At 37.8% G+C, this 12,218-nt stretch overlaps 1 protein-coding gene across 1 annotated transcript in view; it reads left to right on the plus strand.

The window, feature by feature from the left end:
- The window catches only part of ABHD5 (abhydrolase domain containing 5, lysophosphatidic acid acyltransferase), a 28,225-nt gene extending 17,109 nt beyond the window's left edge, over positions 1-11,116 (plus strand). The window contains exons 4-7 of the mRNA XM_066193856.1: positions 659-813; positions 4,929-5,040; positions 5,551-5,737; positions 7,665-11,116. Of these exons, the coding sequence (XP_066049953.1) occupies positions 659-813; positions 4,929-5,040; positions 5,551-5,737; positions 7,665-7,754 (544 nt within the window). The 3' untranslated portion in view covers positions 7,755-11,116. The remainder of the gene's footprint in view (positions 1-658; positions 814-4,928; positions 5,041-5,550; positions 5,738-7,664) is intronic.
- Positions 11,117-12,218: the final 1,102 nt, after the last annotated feature.

Consider the following 12,218-nt stretch of genomic DNA (forward strand, 5'->3'; position numbering starts at 1 on the left):
TAGGATTTTGCTTGAGGGAGGCCCACAGCATGAAGTGATCGATAGTTGCATGTGCTGGAGATTCCTACAATGTACTGATATTCCTTTGAGTAATAATTTTACAAATTGCCTCTCTGATGTTTTCTTTCATGACCTAAAATGAATAAATTTAGGAGACTACTGCTAGTTTTACTCTGCCTTTTTCAGTTCAAATTTTACTTTGATAAGATGATTTTTCAGTTAAATTGAGTCTCTTCTCTGAACACAGATCTTAGACTTTTAGAAACTTCACTTTAATGAAACAGATGCAATTATCCTCTTTTCTGTCAAATTAAACTGCTCCTGCAAATAATATTGACTGAGCATTTAGATTAGGCTATTTTTAAAAACAGAAACAAGACTATCCTTTCTCTCAAATGTTTGTTACGGTAAGTATCTGTAAAATACTGAGTTTCTCTTTGTGACACATGCTTCCATGTTTCTGGTTCATACATATGATTAGGTGCAATTCACTCTCTAATTAGTAATTGAAGTCAAAACAGTTGATGAATCAGAAACTCTGTGATAGAAGTGACTAAAGTAGGCTGTATGTTTGTATCTGTAAAACAGCACATTTTCATTGTGCTCAGTTGAAGAGAAGCTACTGTACTTTAAACCGCTGAACCTTTTTTGCCAACAGGGTCAAGCATCTTATCTTAGTGGAGCCATGGGGTTTTCCAGAGAGGCCTGACAATGCTGAACACGAAAGACCAATTCCAATCTGGATCAAAGCACTAGGAGCTATATTGAGTCCATTTAATCCATTAGCTGGGCTAAGAATAGCAGGACCCTTTGGTGAGTTTTAGCTACTCTTAAATACCATTTCTATTTTGGTTAAACATAAATATGGAACAGAGAGCGCATTATGATAAGCTTTTTTGCTAGTCTGTATCATCATGGAGGAAAAAGTTGGAGGAGAAAGTGGAAGAGGTTAAAGAAAGTTTGAACTCTTTAGGAAAGAAGGCAAACTCTTGCTATTAGAAATAGTAGTACAATAGTTCACAGCAAGCCACACTTTATGGTGTGTACAGGCTTCGGTTATAGTGAGTTGGATTACGCAGACATTTCCTGGGGAGTTCTGACAAAGAGGCGTGAATGTGAAAGGTTTTTATGCTGGTTGCCTCTGGTCACAGTCCATTTAGCTTCCCTTCTAATTCTAGTTTGATGAGCAAATGGGATTTCCAAATTCCCTTAACACTAGAAGGCAGTCTCTCATAAATGCAAAAATCTTTGGCCTGAGTTTAGAGAAGTGGAAACTAAGTTCTTTCCACCAGCCATTTTCTTACTACTCTAGCAAATCTTGTTGGCCTCACTGGTGTCCTGCATTATGGTGGCAGTTCATATTTCCATTTCTTCAACAGCACTGATGGAATGATAGATGAACTCTCTAGACCGTGATACGGTCAGCTAGGTGGGGCTGACCAAAAGTACTATGGTTTTAGTTCATCTGGGGAGTGGGGAAAAAACGTGTAATAAAATCTAAAAGTCATTATATGTATTCCTTCTAGAGGAGAAAGAGGTTATCTGTGCTACAGAAGTATCTGCTGGAGAGGCTTGCAAAAAAATATCCTTCAGGCCCTCACAAGTTACAATTAACTCACCTCTTCAACGTTTTTGGTATTCAGTCTGTAGATAAACTCGTGAGATTTCTAGGTTTTGTTTACATTTAAACCACATCTGTTTCCTAAGTCTATTTCTATAGAAGATATATTTTAATATACTGCATATGCTGATTTGTTTGTTTCTTTTCAATATTGTGATAAATTTAGTTTTCCAGACAAGCAACATGTTTTGTACAAACAGATTTTTTTGAAGTAAAATGCTAATTTGGTTAACAAAACAACCTGGAAGATATTGAGTGATATGCACCAACTTAATGTGTTCTATCCAATAACAAGAGCATGCATAAATGAATCCATGTGGGAAATTTCAAAGCTGAAATTTTCTCCCTTAGCAGTAAGTATAGTCAAACCATGCTGCAGAAGCAGACTCTGTCATGGCAAGGTGCCCCCAAACCTAGCCTCGCTTATAAGTTATCATGGAGGGCAATGCCTTTAAAAAAATTATTATATGTTTCTCACTGCACTGGTAAAAAAGTTTTCTATCACCAACCTGAGTTCTTGACAGGTGAAACATAGTTGTTGGAGAAGGGTAGGTCTAAACACTGTGCTGCAAGTAGGTGTCAGACTTAACCTGATGAAGGCACTGAACTGAACCCAGGTTTCGTTCCACATGCAGAAGTGCTTAAGCTGATGAGCAGACGTAGTTGAGTCATTTGAATCTTACTCTAAAGCCAATTGCTCTTGTTCAAGGGTATGAGTTCAAATGTGAGCCAAGTTCATTGGGATATCACAATAATATCACATGCATATTTAATCAGACCCACAGCTGAATACTTAAAACTGGGAGAGAGACAGAATACAGAGATTTTTTTTTCTTTGAGTGATTTCCAGGTAGTTGATTTGCGTGTTTTCCCTCGCTTAAACAGAACAGTCTCCCAGGAATCTCACAGTTTGGTGAGGGTTTGGTGCTTAAGTTGGATTTCAGAATTCCATTTCTGGAGCTGCATGCCTAAAAATTCCTCATGACAACAGAAATGTCACTGTGATCACACCCTTTTTGTGGAACTCAGTGTCTTCAGTGTTAGGATTTCTTACAGTATTTTCATAGACACTGTGGAAAACATCAGCCAGACAATTCAGAATTTCTTCAATAAATATTACAACAATGATTTACAGTCTGATTTCATTCCAAATTTTGTTCTAAGGTGCCTTAAATCCTTTTTTCATTCTTCCTGTAAATTCCCAGGGGAAAAATGTTCTGGAATTGGACCCACAGACAAGGCACTTCTCATCAAAACAGAAAGTGAATTCTAAAATTTGGTAACACTTCATTCCTCTATGCTGATAGCAGGGCAAGGTGCAGAATTAGTCTTTCTTCCAAGTACTCTTATTCCAAGCCAGCTGTGTTCACTTGTGTTCAGAAAACCCAAACACACAGAAAAAGAAGTCCAGCAATTGTACTCTATGTAGGGAAAATAGAGCAGAGCCAATTGCCAGACTTTTTGTAAAATCTTCATTGTTTTGTGAGTTAAATCACTGTTTCATAAGGGAATTATTTTCTCTTGCACTGCATTAGTTTTCTAAATCTGTTTAAAGCATGCATAAGGGCATGTTGCAATGATCTCAAGGTTATGAAAGCATAGATCACTGTGACAAGGTCTACATAAATAATACCAGGCCTTTGCCCAGGACTGGGTGGGAAGAAGTGACATCATCATAATTGCACAGATTAACAACAGTATGAAGTTCCTACTGTCTGGAAAATGAGAAATGTAACCATGAATAATCACACTCAGTTCAATGTCCACATGGACACCAGTGATGAGTATCATGCCTCACAAATCAGTGTTGGGATTGGCTGTTATGCATCTTCATCAGCAACACGAACAGTGGGATTGAGTGTGCCCTCAGCGAGTCTGCTGGTGGCACCAAGCTGTGAGGTCAACCAGCCACAGAGGAGGGATGCCAGCCAGAGGGACATGGACAGGCTTGAGAGATGGGCCCATGCCAACCTCATGAAGTTCAACAAGGCTGTGTGCAAGGTGCTGAACCTGCGTCAGGGCAATCCTGACCACCTCTGAACAGAATAGATTGAGAGCAGCCCTGAGGAGAAAGACCTCTGGGGTATTGGTTGACTAGAAGCCCAAACTGCTCCAGCAATGTGTACTTGCAGCCCAGAAAGCCAACCACATCCTGGGCTGCATCAAAAGCAGCGTGGCCAGCAGATTGAGGAAGGTGATTCTCCCCCTCTAGTCTGGTCTCATGAGACCTCACGTGGAATACTGCATCCAGCTCTGGGGCCCCAGTATAAGAGTACTGGAGACATTCCCATTGGACATTGTCAGGAGGTGGGACATGAAGATGATCAGAGGGCTGAAGCACCTCTCCTATGAAGACAAGCTGAAAGGGTTGGGATTAAGGAGAGAAGGCTTTGGGAAGCCTTCCAGTACCTAAAGGGGGCCTACAAGAGAGTTGGAGAGCAACTTTTTACGAGGGTCTGTAGTGGTAGGACAGGGGCTAATGGCTTCAAACTGAAAAGTTTAGATCAGATATTAGGGATGACTAATACTCTTAAACGAAGATTAGCTTTGTGGTGAGGCTCTTGTCCCAAAGATCCATCTGGTCAGTGTAGAAGATGCTTCTTCCTTAGAGAAATTATTCAGGAAAGATGCTTAAGTTTAGAAGGCCTGAACTGGCCCCTGAAAAGACCCACTTCTCTAACTGGCTTGTTAGGAGAGCATGAGGACAACATTAAATCTCTTCATTTACACCAGTACTTGTGCCTTATGTGAAGATTTCTACACCTGTTTTTCATCACAGACTTCTGTTCTTTCAACCACACACGAGTTAGATGAACTAGCTTCAGAAGCAGACTGTTGTGTAAGAGGAGAAGACAGACTTAAGCAAGAAAAACACCCCAGCTTTTTCAACAATGCCTTCTGGTCCTGCAAGGTTTAGTACGTTTAGCCTACCCACTGCTGCCAGAGCAAGGAGAACGTATTGGTATCATGTGAGACTAAATTAGTGACAAAAAAGACACTCTTCAGCCCTTTTGCTGGTCCACATTGTAGGTTTCTTCTATTGCTCTAGTGACTCTACTCAAACATTCCCCATATGTATTCGGTGGGGGGACGAGCATAAAATTCTTTACAGTATTTATATTTCATTCCTGTTAAGTGTAATTCCATCATGTTTCCCTGAAACATGTACGTGGTAAAACCCAATACAGGTTTGGAAGCCACGAGTTTCAAGGAGATGTGTTCTAAGGGCTCTAATGAAAAGGATTAGGCAATCCGATATAGTAATTTATACACGTTCCTCCTCTAATAGTGTTTTCTGTTTTAACAGGATTAAGCCTTGTTCAACGTTTAAGACCAGATTTCAAGAGAAAATATTCATCAATGTTTGATGATAACACTGTGGCCGAATATATCTATCACTGCAATGTACAGTCACCCAGGTGAGTATGAATTTCCCAGCGTGTATTTTGTAGTCTGTTGTTCATTTACTGAGTGCCTGCTACTCCCTCCAATGGCCATGGCAGCAGAGTGCATGCTATTTTTTTTTGTGGCATTTCTTATATTGCAGGAAAAGGTACTATTGCACTTTTTCTGAATTCCAGATACTGATAAAGTATCCTAATTCTATATTTATTCTCAATTTGTGTTAATTCTGTGACAGTTTGGGCACTGCATTTAATTAAATAATTGCTGTGAGAATTTTAATGTGTAAAGAATTTCTTTAAAAACAAGGCATTTTATTCTTTTAAGTGCTACCACTCAGTCATGCAAGAACACAGGCTTTTTCTGTTGAAAATCATGTGTAAACCTTGGAAACTTCCTTTTCTTAATTGTAAAAAAACCCAACCTTATGTGCTCTGTGCTACCAAAAGGCACTGATACTCCATTTTAGATAAAAAGCAGGTCCAATGGCAATTAAAATTGTTTTTACCCTTTTGAATGTGTTGAAGTGGTGAAACAGCTTTCAAGAACATGACGATTCCTTATGGGTGGGCAAAAAGGCCAATGTTGCAACGGATTTCACAAATGGATCAAGACATTCCTATCACGGTGGTCTATGGAGCACGTTCATGTATAGATGGCAATTCTGGCAGCACTATCCAGTCTCTGAGACCAAATTCCTACGTGAAGACAATAGTAAGTTTGACTTCTAAAGCAGTTGTTGGGGTTTTTGTGTGGATTTGTTTAAGTCATATCTATGTGGCCAGGTTGGATGGGGCCCTGAGCAACCTAGTCTATGGGGAGGTGTCCCTGCCCATGGCAGGGGAGTTCGAACTATATAAGCTTTAAGGTTGTTTCCAACCCAAACTATTCTATGATTCTGTTTTTTCATAACAGCTGTGGAAATGGTGTCACTTTTGATTTAGAGCCTAGGGTAATAAACTCTGTTTTCTGTAACAGAGAGAAAAAAAACAAATGTTACATCAGAGAAAACCTAGACAAAAGTGTTGAGTCCTCAGGCTAAGAGGAAAACTTAGTGTAGCACTAGAAGCCAAACTAGATCTGTGAGCGGTGTGATTCTTTATTTTGTTCTACAATGTGCTAATAGAAGTAGGTGTTGTGGTCACTGTCTTTGAAACCACACCAGTCCTACTCTCTCCATATATATATATAAAGTAGTGTGGAGGCTCTCATAAACTCTCTTCATCTTCCATATAATGCATTTGTTCCTCTGATAAGAGGGTAGTTCATACCTGGTGCTTAGGTTCTTGTGAGCATCTTTCTTTAAGTCACTAAAAAAATACTTAGTGTTGTCTTACTACCTAAGACATTTTTGTTTAGAGATAGGATATTGTCATTTAAAATGTGTGTACTTACAGCTTGATGTGAATGTGCACACTGCATTTTTTGTTGTTGATTTCTGTTAAAAGAAACTAATTTAAAAGTATTCTTCACACATTTTCACATCAGTCGGCTGTGATAATTGAATATGCATACATCTTAAAATGCCATGAGGTGATGAAATGTTTGAACTCACCAGCTGTGATGTTACTGATGTCTGGAACTATCTGGACAGAAATGTACAATATGTAATGTTGATCATATACTATAACAGGTCATCCAAATAAAATTTTATAACTTGATACAGTGTGCTAAAGAGCACAGATACATTTCATGAATGTTGACATCCAGACTGAAAGTGTCACTTAAATGCTTATCCAAAAAGAGGGAGTTGTAGCAGAAAATCACTGTTAAAAAGTGTACAGTATATTGCTGAGATAAGCTTATACCATTCAGGGAGATTTTTTCCACTCTGGTCAGGGGCTATTAGAAAGGACTGTGGGAAATCAGATTCCAGCTTAAAATTTTGCCAAGCCAAATACAGATTCTAAGAGGTTAATTGGAGTGGTAGAATTGCAGACACGCTCAAAAAGCCATAGGAGGCCAAGTCCGAGATGTGGACTGGCAGTGCCATGCTTGGTAAAATGCACAGAGGTTCTGTGGTTTTGTTACATGCATTTATTCCTAAATAATTTTTGCTTTGAGTTTCTGGGAGTTTTTAGCATAGTAACATACCTATACTTATAGGAAATTCGGTTAGAGACTTAAGGGAGGGTGTTTTAAGGAGGGGAGGGGAAAGTAGTTTTAAATAAAGATTAGTCTTGGACTGACTGTAAAATAGAAAGAAAACCGGTCAAGTACCCTGGCTGTACACTGTGGTGACAGTTTACTTTGTAGCATTTTTACAGAGAATAACAAATTACAGAGATAGACTATTTGAGTGGAGAGTGAAGGGAATCAAGATGCATCAGAAATTTGATATGTGAGGCATATATATCTACTAAATTTGTTGTGCAGTGACTTGTGCACACTTCAGTGGTAGGAGTTTTTTCAACAAGGTGAGCAGTGGAATAAGCAGTGGTTTTACTTTCTTTTCCTGTGTAGGAAAGTTTCTTTACAAGGAAAAGAATATTTTGCATTCCTTATGTTTAAAGTGTTTTTTAGGTTGTATGATGCCAACTCTTAGGTAATGTGTAAAATCCAGTTTCTTCACCTGTCCCAGTATTTATTTGTTTATTACATTTCTGGGATATTGACGTGCTTCTTCAACTTTATCCTCCAGGCTATCCTCGGTGCAGGTCATTACGTGTACGCTGATCAACCTGAAGACTTCAACGAGAAAGTGAAAGACATCTGTGACTCTGTGGACTGAATGTCCTCTGTTCTTTAGAAAGTCATATCGTAGATAGCATTTAATGGCAATACTCTCTAGGAAATCACTAAAGAATGCAGAGCTAATGGAACAGGCTCTGTTTGCACACAGTTTCTTCTAAGAAACCATTTGCACACTTAAACCACTGAGTGCCTATTTTTGGGGGGAATGAAGAGGTTTGAAGCTAACTTTGTACAGCATTTTTTTTTGAAATTGTCCTGTCAGATACAAAATTGCATGTAACTTTTGAAACTGGAATTTTCTTCAAAATTTAATTGAATTTTGCACATGTTGAACTCTGAAAATCCTGAATTCTCCAACATGGAGAACTGTATCAATAGAGATACAATGTACAAAATGCAATTTGGTTTCTTTATGAATGTTTGTACTTTTTAGCTGATGTTTCATAGCAAGAATATGAAACTGCATATGTATTTTATTTTTGGAACCCAGAACTCTATATATAACATTTTAAGAGGGTTTGTTTTTTTAATAGGAGTGGTAACAGCTTTTGAAACTGATCTTGGGAAAGGGACGGGACCAAAATAATGATCAGTGTCTGTCACTGAAATATGTATGTTAGTTTATAAGGAATTGAGGCTCAATACTGGGAAATCTGTCTTCTGCTGGATTTTACTTCCATTTATCTCAAGGCATCCTTTTCCATCTGTGCAACTTTTACGGAAGACTCAGTTTCTAAGAGTCAATGATGTCACCAGCACTCATGCTTCCATAAGTATTTTGATATGTAGATTTCTGTGATCTAAAATACAGAAGATGGCTTGTTAGTTACTCCATCTATTTTTAACACTTTACTGCAAGATTTGTTACTAGTCTAAATCTAACAATTGTGGATAAGCTGATAAGATTTTGATTAGGGCTCGGAGATATCCACCTGGATAGTGAGCATATTTCCCATTTTCTTTCAGTAGAAAGCCTGGTCCGTATTTTAGTGAATTCGAGCTGAAGGAGAGGCAGAGGCAGAATATTGATGTTCTCTAATTGGGAACTACAACAGCTTAATGTGTTTTATTTAACATTCAGCCTCCTTATAGGAAGGATTATTATTGGAATGAACAATACCACTGTAATGAATTACAATTACATGTTTTGGAGATTATTTATATATTTTAATTGAGTATTTCAGTATCAGAGATTGTCCAGTCTCTGATACATTTTGAATTATAGCTTGATTTTAGTACTTCACATGCCTAGTAAATTATATTAAGAAAAATACTTTGTCACTTTAAAGCCAAATAATGTGGTGGTTTGTTTTTTAACAAGTTTACATAAAACTATTGATCTGTTTTTGAATATTCAATTGACTACTGAAGAGTTCTTGATACTTTTATACAAAGAGAATTTGAATTAATGGTAGCACCATCTTAAAGCTCGAATTATGTGCATTTTTTTCTCAAATTAAGGAATCATTGCACATATTTATGATATGGATATGATGTGGAAGGCAAAGATACCTAAAATATTCAGGAGATGATGTGGTAATGTTCCCCAGCAGAACAGAATCTCTCTTACTGAAGGAGATATTTATCTATATGGTGCTATGTAAACATCAAATAGTTTTTGTGACTGCCTTGACTGGTAGCACTTCATATCTAGCAAGATAAATATTTTAATTAAAAATAAGTATTGAATTAAATTACTTTTTCAATTAGCAGATGCCTGAACTGTAAAACAAATTTTTGGGTTATTTGCTAAAATCTTGAGTTCAAAATGGAAAATCAGAATTATATTTTTAATATAAGCTATAAATTATCAGTCATGCCACCATTTAGGTGGCTGCCTTCAACATGTTGGTTGTTTTTCACCCTTTTCAGTGTCTTATTTTGTATTTATCAATTTTTAGACAGCTGTTTTAGTTGTGCATAAAAACCTAATGCAAAAATAAATTTTGAGTCTCCTCCAAATAATAAAAGGTGAAACAAATTATTGGTATTTTCAGATAGCACTTACTGGTGGGAATTGTAGATTCCACATCAAAAGTTGGAAGTAGGGATAAAAATTGCACACTGGATGTGAATATTGTTTTAAATATCCCCTGCTTTTTCAGCTTATTGTACTAATAAGACTTATTGCTTATGTTTTGCACAATAAAAAAAAGAAACTTAAATGTTATATTTGATTAATGTTGAGACATTATATTGCTTTTTTTAATTATGTGCAATTAAGCCCTGGAAATCAAGAGTTATTAGTAAGTTGAGGCAAACGATCCAAAGTACATTAAAAATACAGTAATGCCTATTTTCAAATGTCTCGATGTTTCCTTGTATTTAACTGAGACTGGTGATTGTTTGTCAACAAGTAGCTGCAAGCTGAGAATGTTGACTGTATGTATAAGGAAAAGGCTTCTGTATTATCTTCCAGACAGTATTAGATGCTGCTGTGAAGGTCAAGATGGAATCTGAATGTCCTACTGTGTGCAACATAACCTGATAAAATTACTTTAATAAATGTCATAGGAGGTGCTGAACAGAAAATGAATGGCTGAAAAGACTTGGGAGCTAGACCTTTTGTGAGCAATTACTGCCTGGAAATAATCTCAGTTTCTCCAGAAGTTCTGTTTCAGTGCAATGACCAGTTGCTTAAATGTCCTGTGGTGAGCACTGAATGCTGATGATGCTATTTTTATTACAGCACTATAAAATAAGACAAGAATCACAGGCATAAAGGTACACAAAGATCTATCGCATTTTAACATCAAAATGAAGACAGCTGTGTATCAGAGTCCAGATCATAACAAAAAGAATCCAAAATATTAATAAAAATTAAAGATAAACTGCCTAAATCTCCCGTACACACTCTTCCTGAGGTTGTTGTGATAAAATTTATTTAAAGTAACTTAGTAATATTTTGTTTGCCACGGCTGAGTTCATCTTGTTACTTATTGAACCCTGCCAGATTAGATTTTAGTTCTGAAAAACTGATTTTCAGAGAACTTGTTGATAAGACTCTATAATAAAATATTTGCAACCATCACAAGGAAGTCCCTGTTTGTACCTGATTGTGAAATGGAAATGGAAAATGTGAATTCATATGTGTTGATCTTAGAAAAATGGGTCCAAACAAGAGAAATGTCATCATCTGGTTTCACTTGGATTAAACCAATGCTGGCCTTTATTTTTAGAAGTTATCTTTTTAAGATTGCTTAACAGTTGCAACTGTTATTGCAGAACTGATATGCCAGTCTCTGTCTGAAATGCTTTCTGTAGTCTTTGTGGTTCCTCAAATTTCCAGCCCTTCCAGATCACAGTTATTCAACTTTTTCAGTGAGATGAAAACAAGATTAAATGCAATAAAAACACCTGGAATTAATGTATGAGCAGACATTTTCAGGAATGCCTATTTTGTTAGCATTCATTAAAACGTGAGCCTGCGGAATCCTAAGGCTTACAGTCAACTGCTTTTATATGGGTAATTTCTTGAGGCTCCTCAGCATATCTGTCATTTTGCTGGGTTCTTTTGGCCAGTTGTCCATCAACCCATCCTGCAATCTTTGAGCATGGCAGCACAGCCATGTTGCCTTGAAGCCTTCATTGAGGGATTTATGTTTTGTAGGGAACAACAAGTGAAACTTGTGAAAGGATGAGGCACTCCAGGAGACGAAGAGCCACATTGTAGTGGAACTGGTAAGAACAGGACAGAACACAGATGTGTGCAGCTACTGCCTTCTGGTGTTAGTGACAGCATATGAAAATGGATGGAGCCTTCAGGTTTTCAGGCAGGTAATGGACAGACCAGCATGGAGAGCAGATGCACATGGCTGGAATGACAGCCTACAGCACAAGGAACTGTAAGATCTAAAAAAGAATGAGGCAGCTGCAAACAGCAACATTCAGCTGAAGAGCTTTGGAGTGGTGTCCTACAGGTGGGAACATTCAAGAGCTGGTCAGCTCTGGAGGAGGATGAGGGAAATGGTGAAGGAAAGGTGTGGGGTGTTCTAGCGTGCAAGTTAACACAGCTTACCAAGGTATGGAGGAATCCTGCAGCACCAGCTGAAGGGAAGTCTGGTTGGAGAGCTTGGATCTACACTATATGGGGCACTTCAAAGTTTTGGTATCCCTCATTTGACTAAAGCTTGTCCTTGGAATGCAAGTGCTTTTTCCCAAGCTGGACACCGTTCCCTCAGACAGACTGCTACTTGGGCAGGAACCTTAAAGAATTACCTCTCGTGCAGTGCTCAAGAAATCATGAGAAACTATATTTCACTAATCAGAAGTGAGCTGATGGCAAAGCATGCAATAGGGGGTCACTGGACTGCCTGAGGTAAGATGAAAAATCAAGATGTACAACAAGACTTGCCACTAAAGATCATAAATTCATCTTTTATGAGAGCAGTGGCTCTGTTATGGTTTGCATTGTTGCCTTTGATATCAGGGATATCCTACCTTAAAGTTTGGATGTGGGTAGTAGAATGTAGAAGTATAAAATATGGAATTATTTGCCACA

This window comes from Chamaea fasciata, unplaced genomic scaffold (genome assembly GCF_029207755.1).
Source record: "Chamaea fasciata isolate MVZ Bird 193981 ecotype frontalis unplaced genomic scaffold, bChaFas1.0.hap1 SCAF_1, whole genome shotgun sequence".
Lineage (NCBI taxonomy): Eukaryota > Metazoa > Chordata > Aves > Passeriformes > Sylviidae > Chamaea > Chamaea fasciata.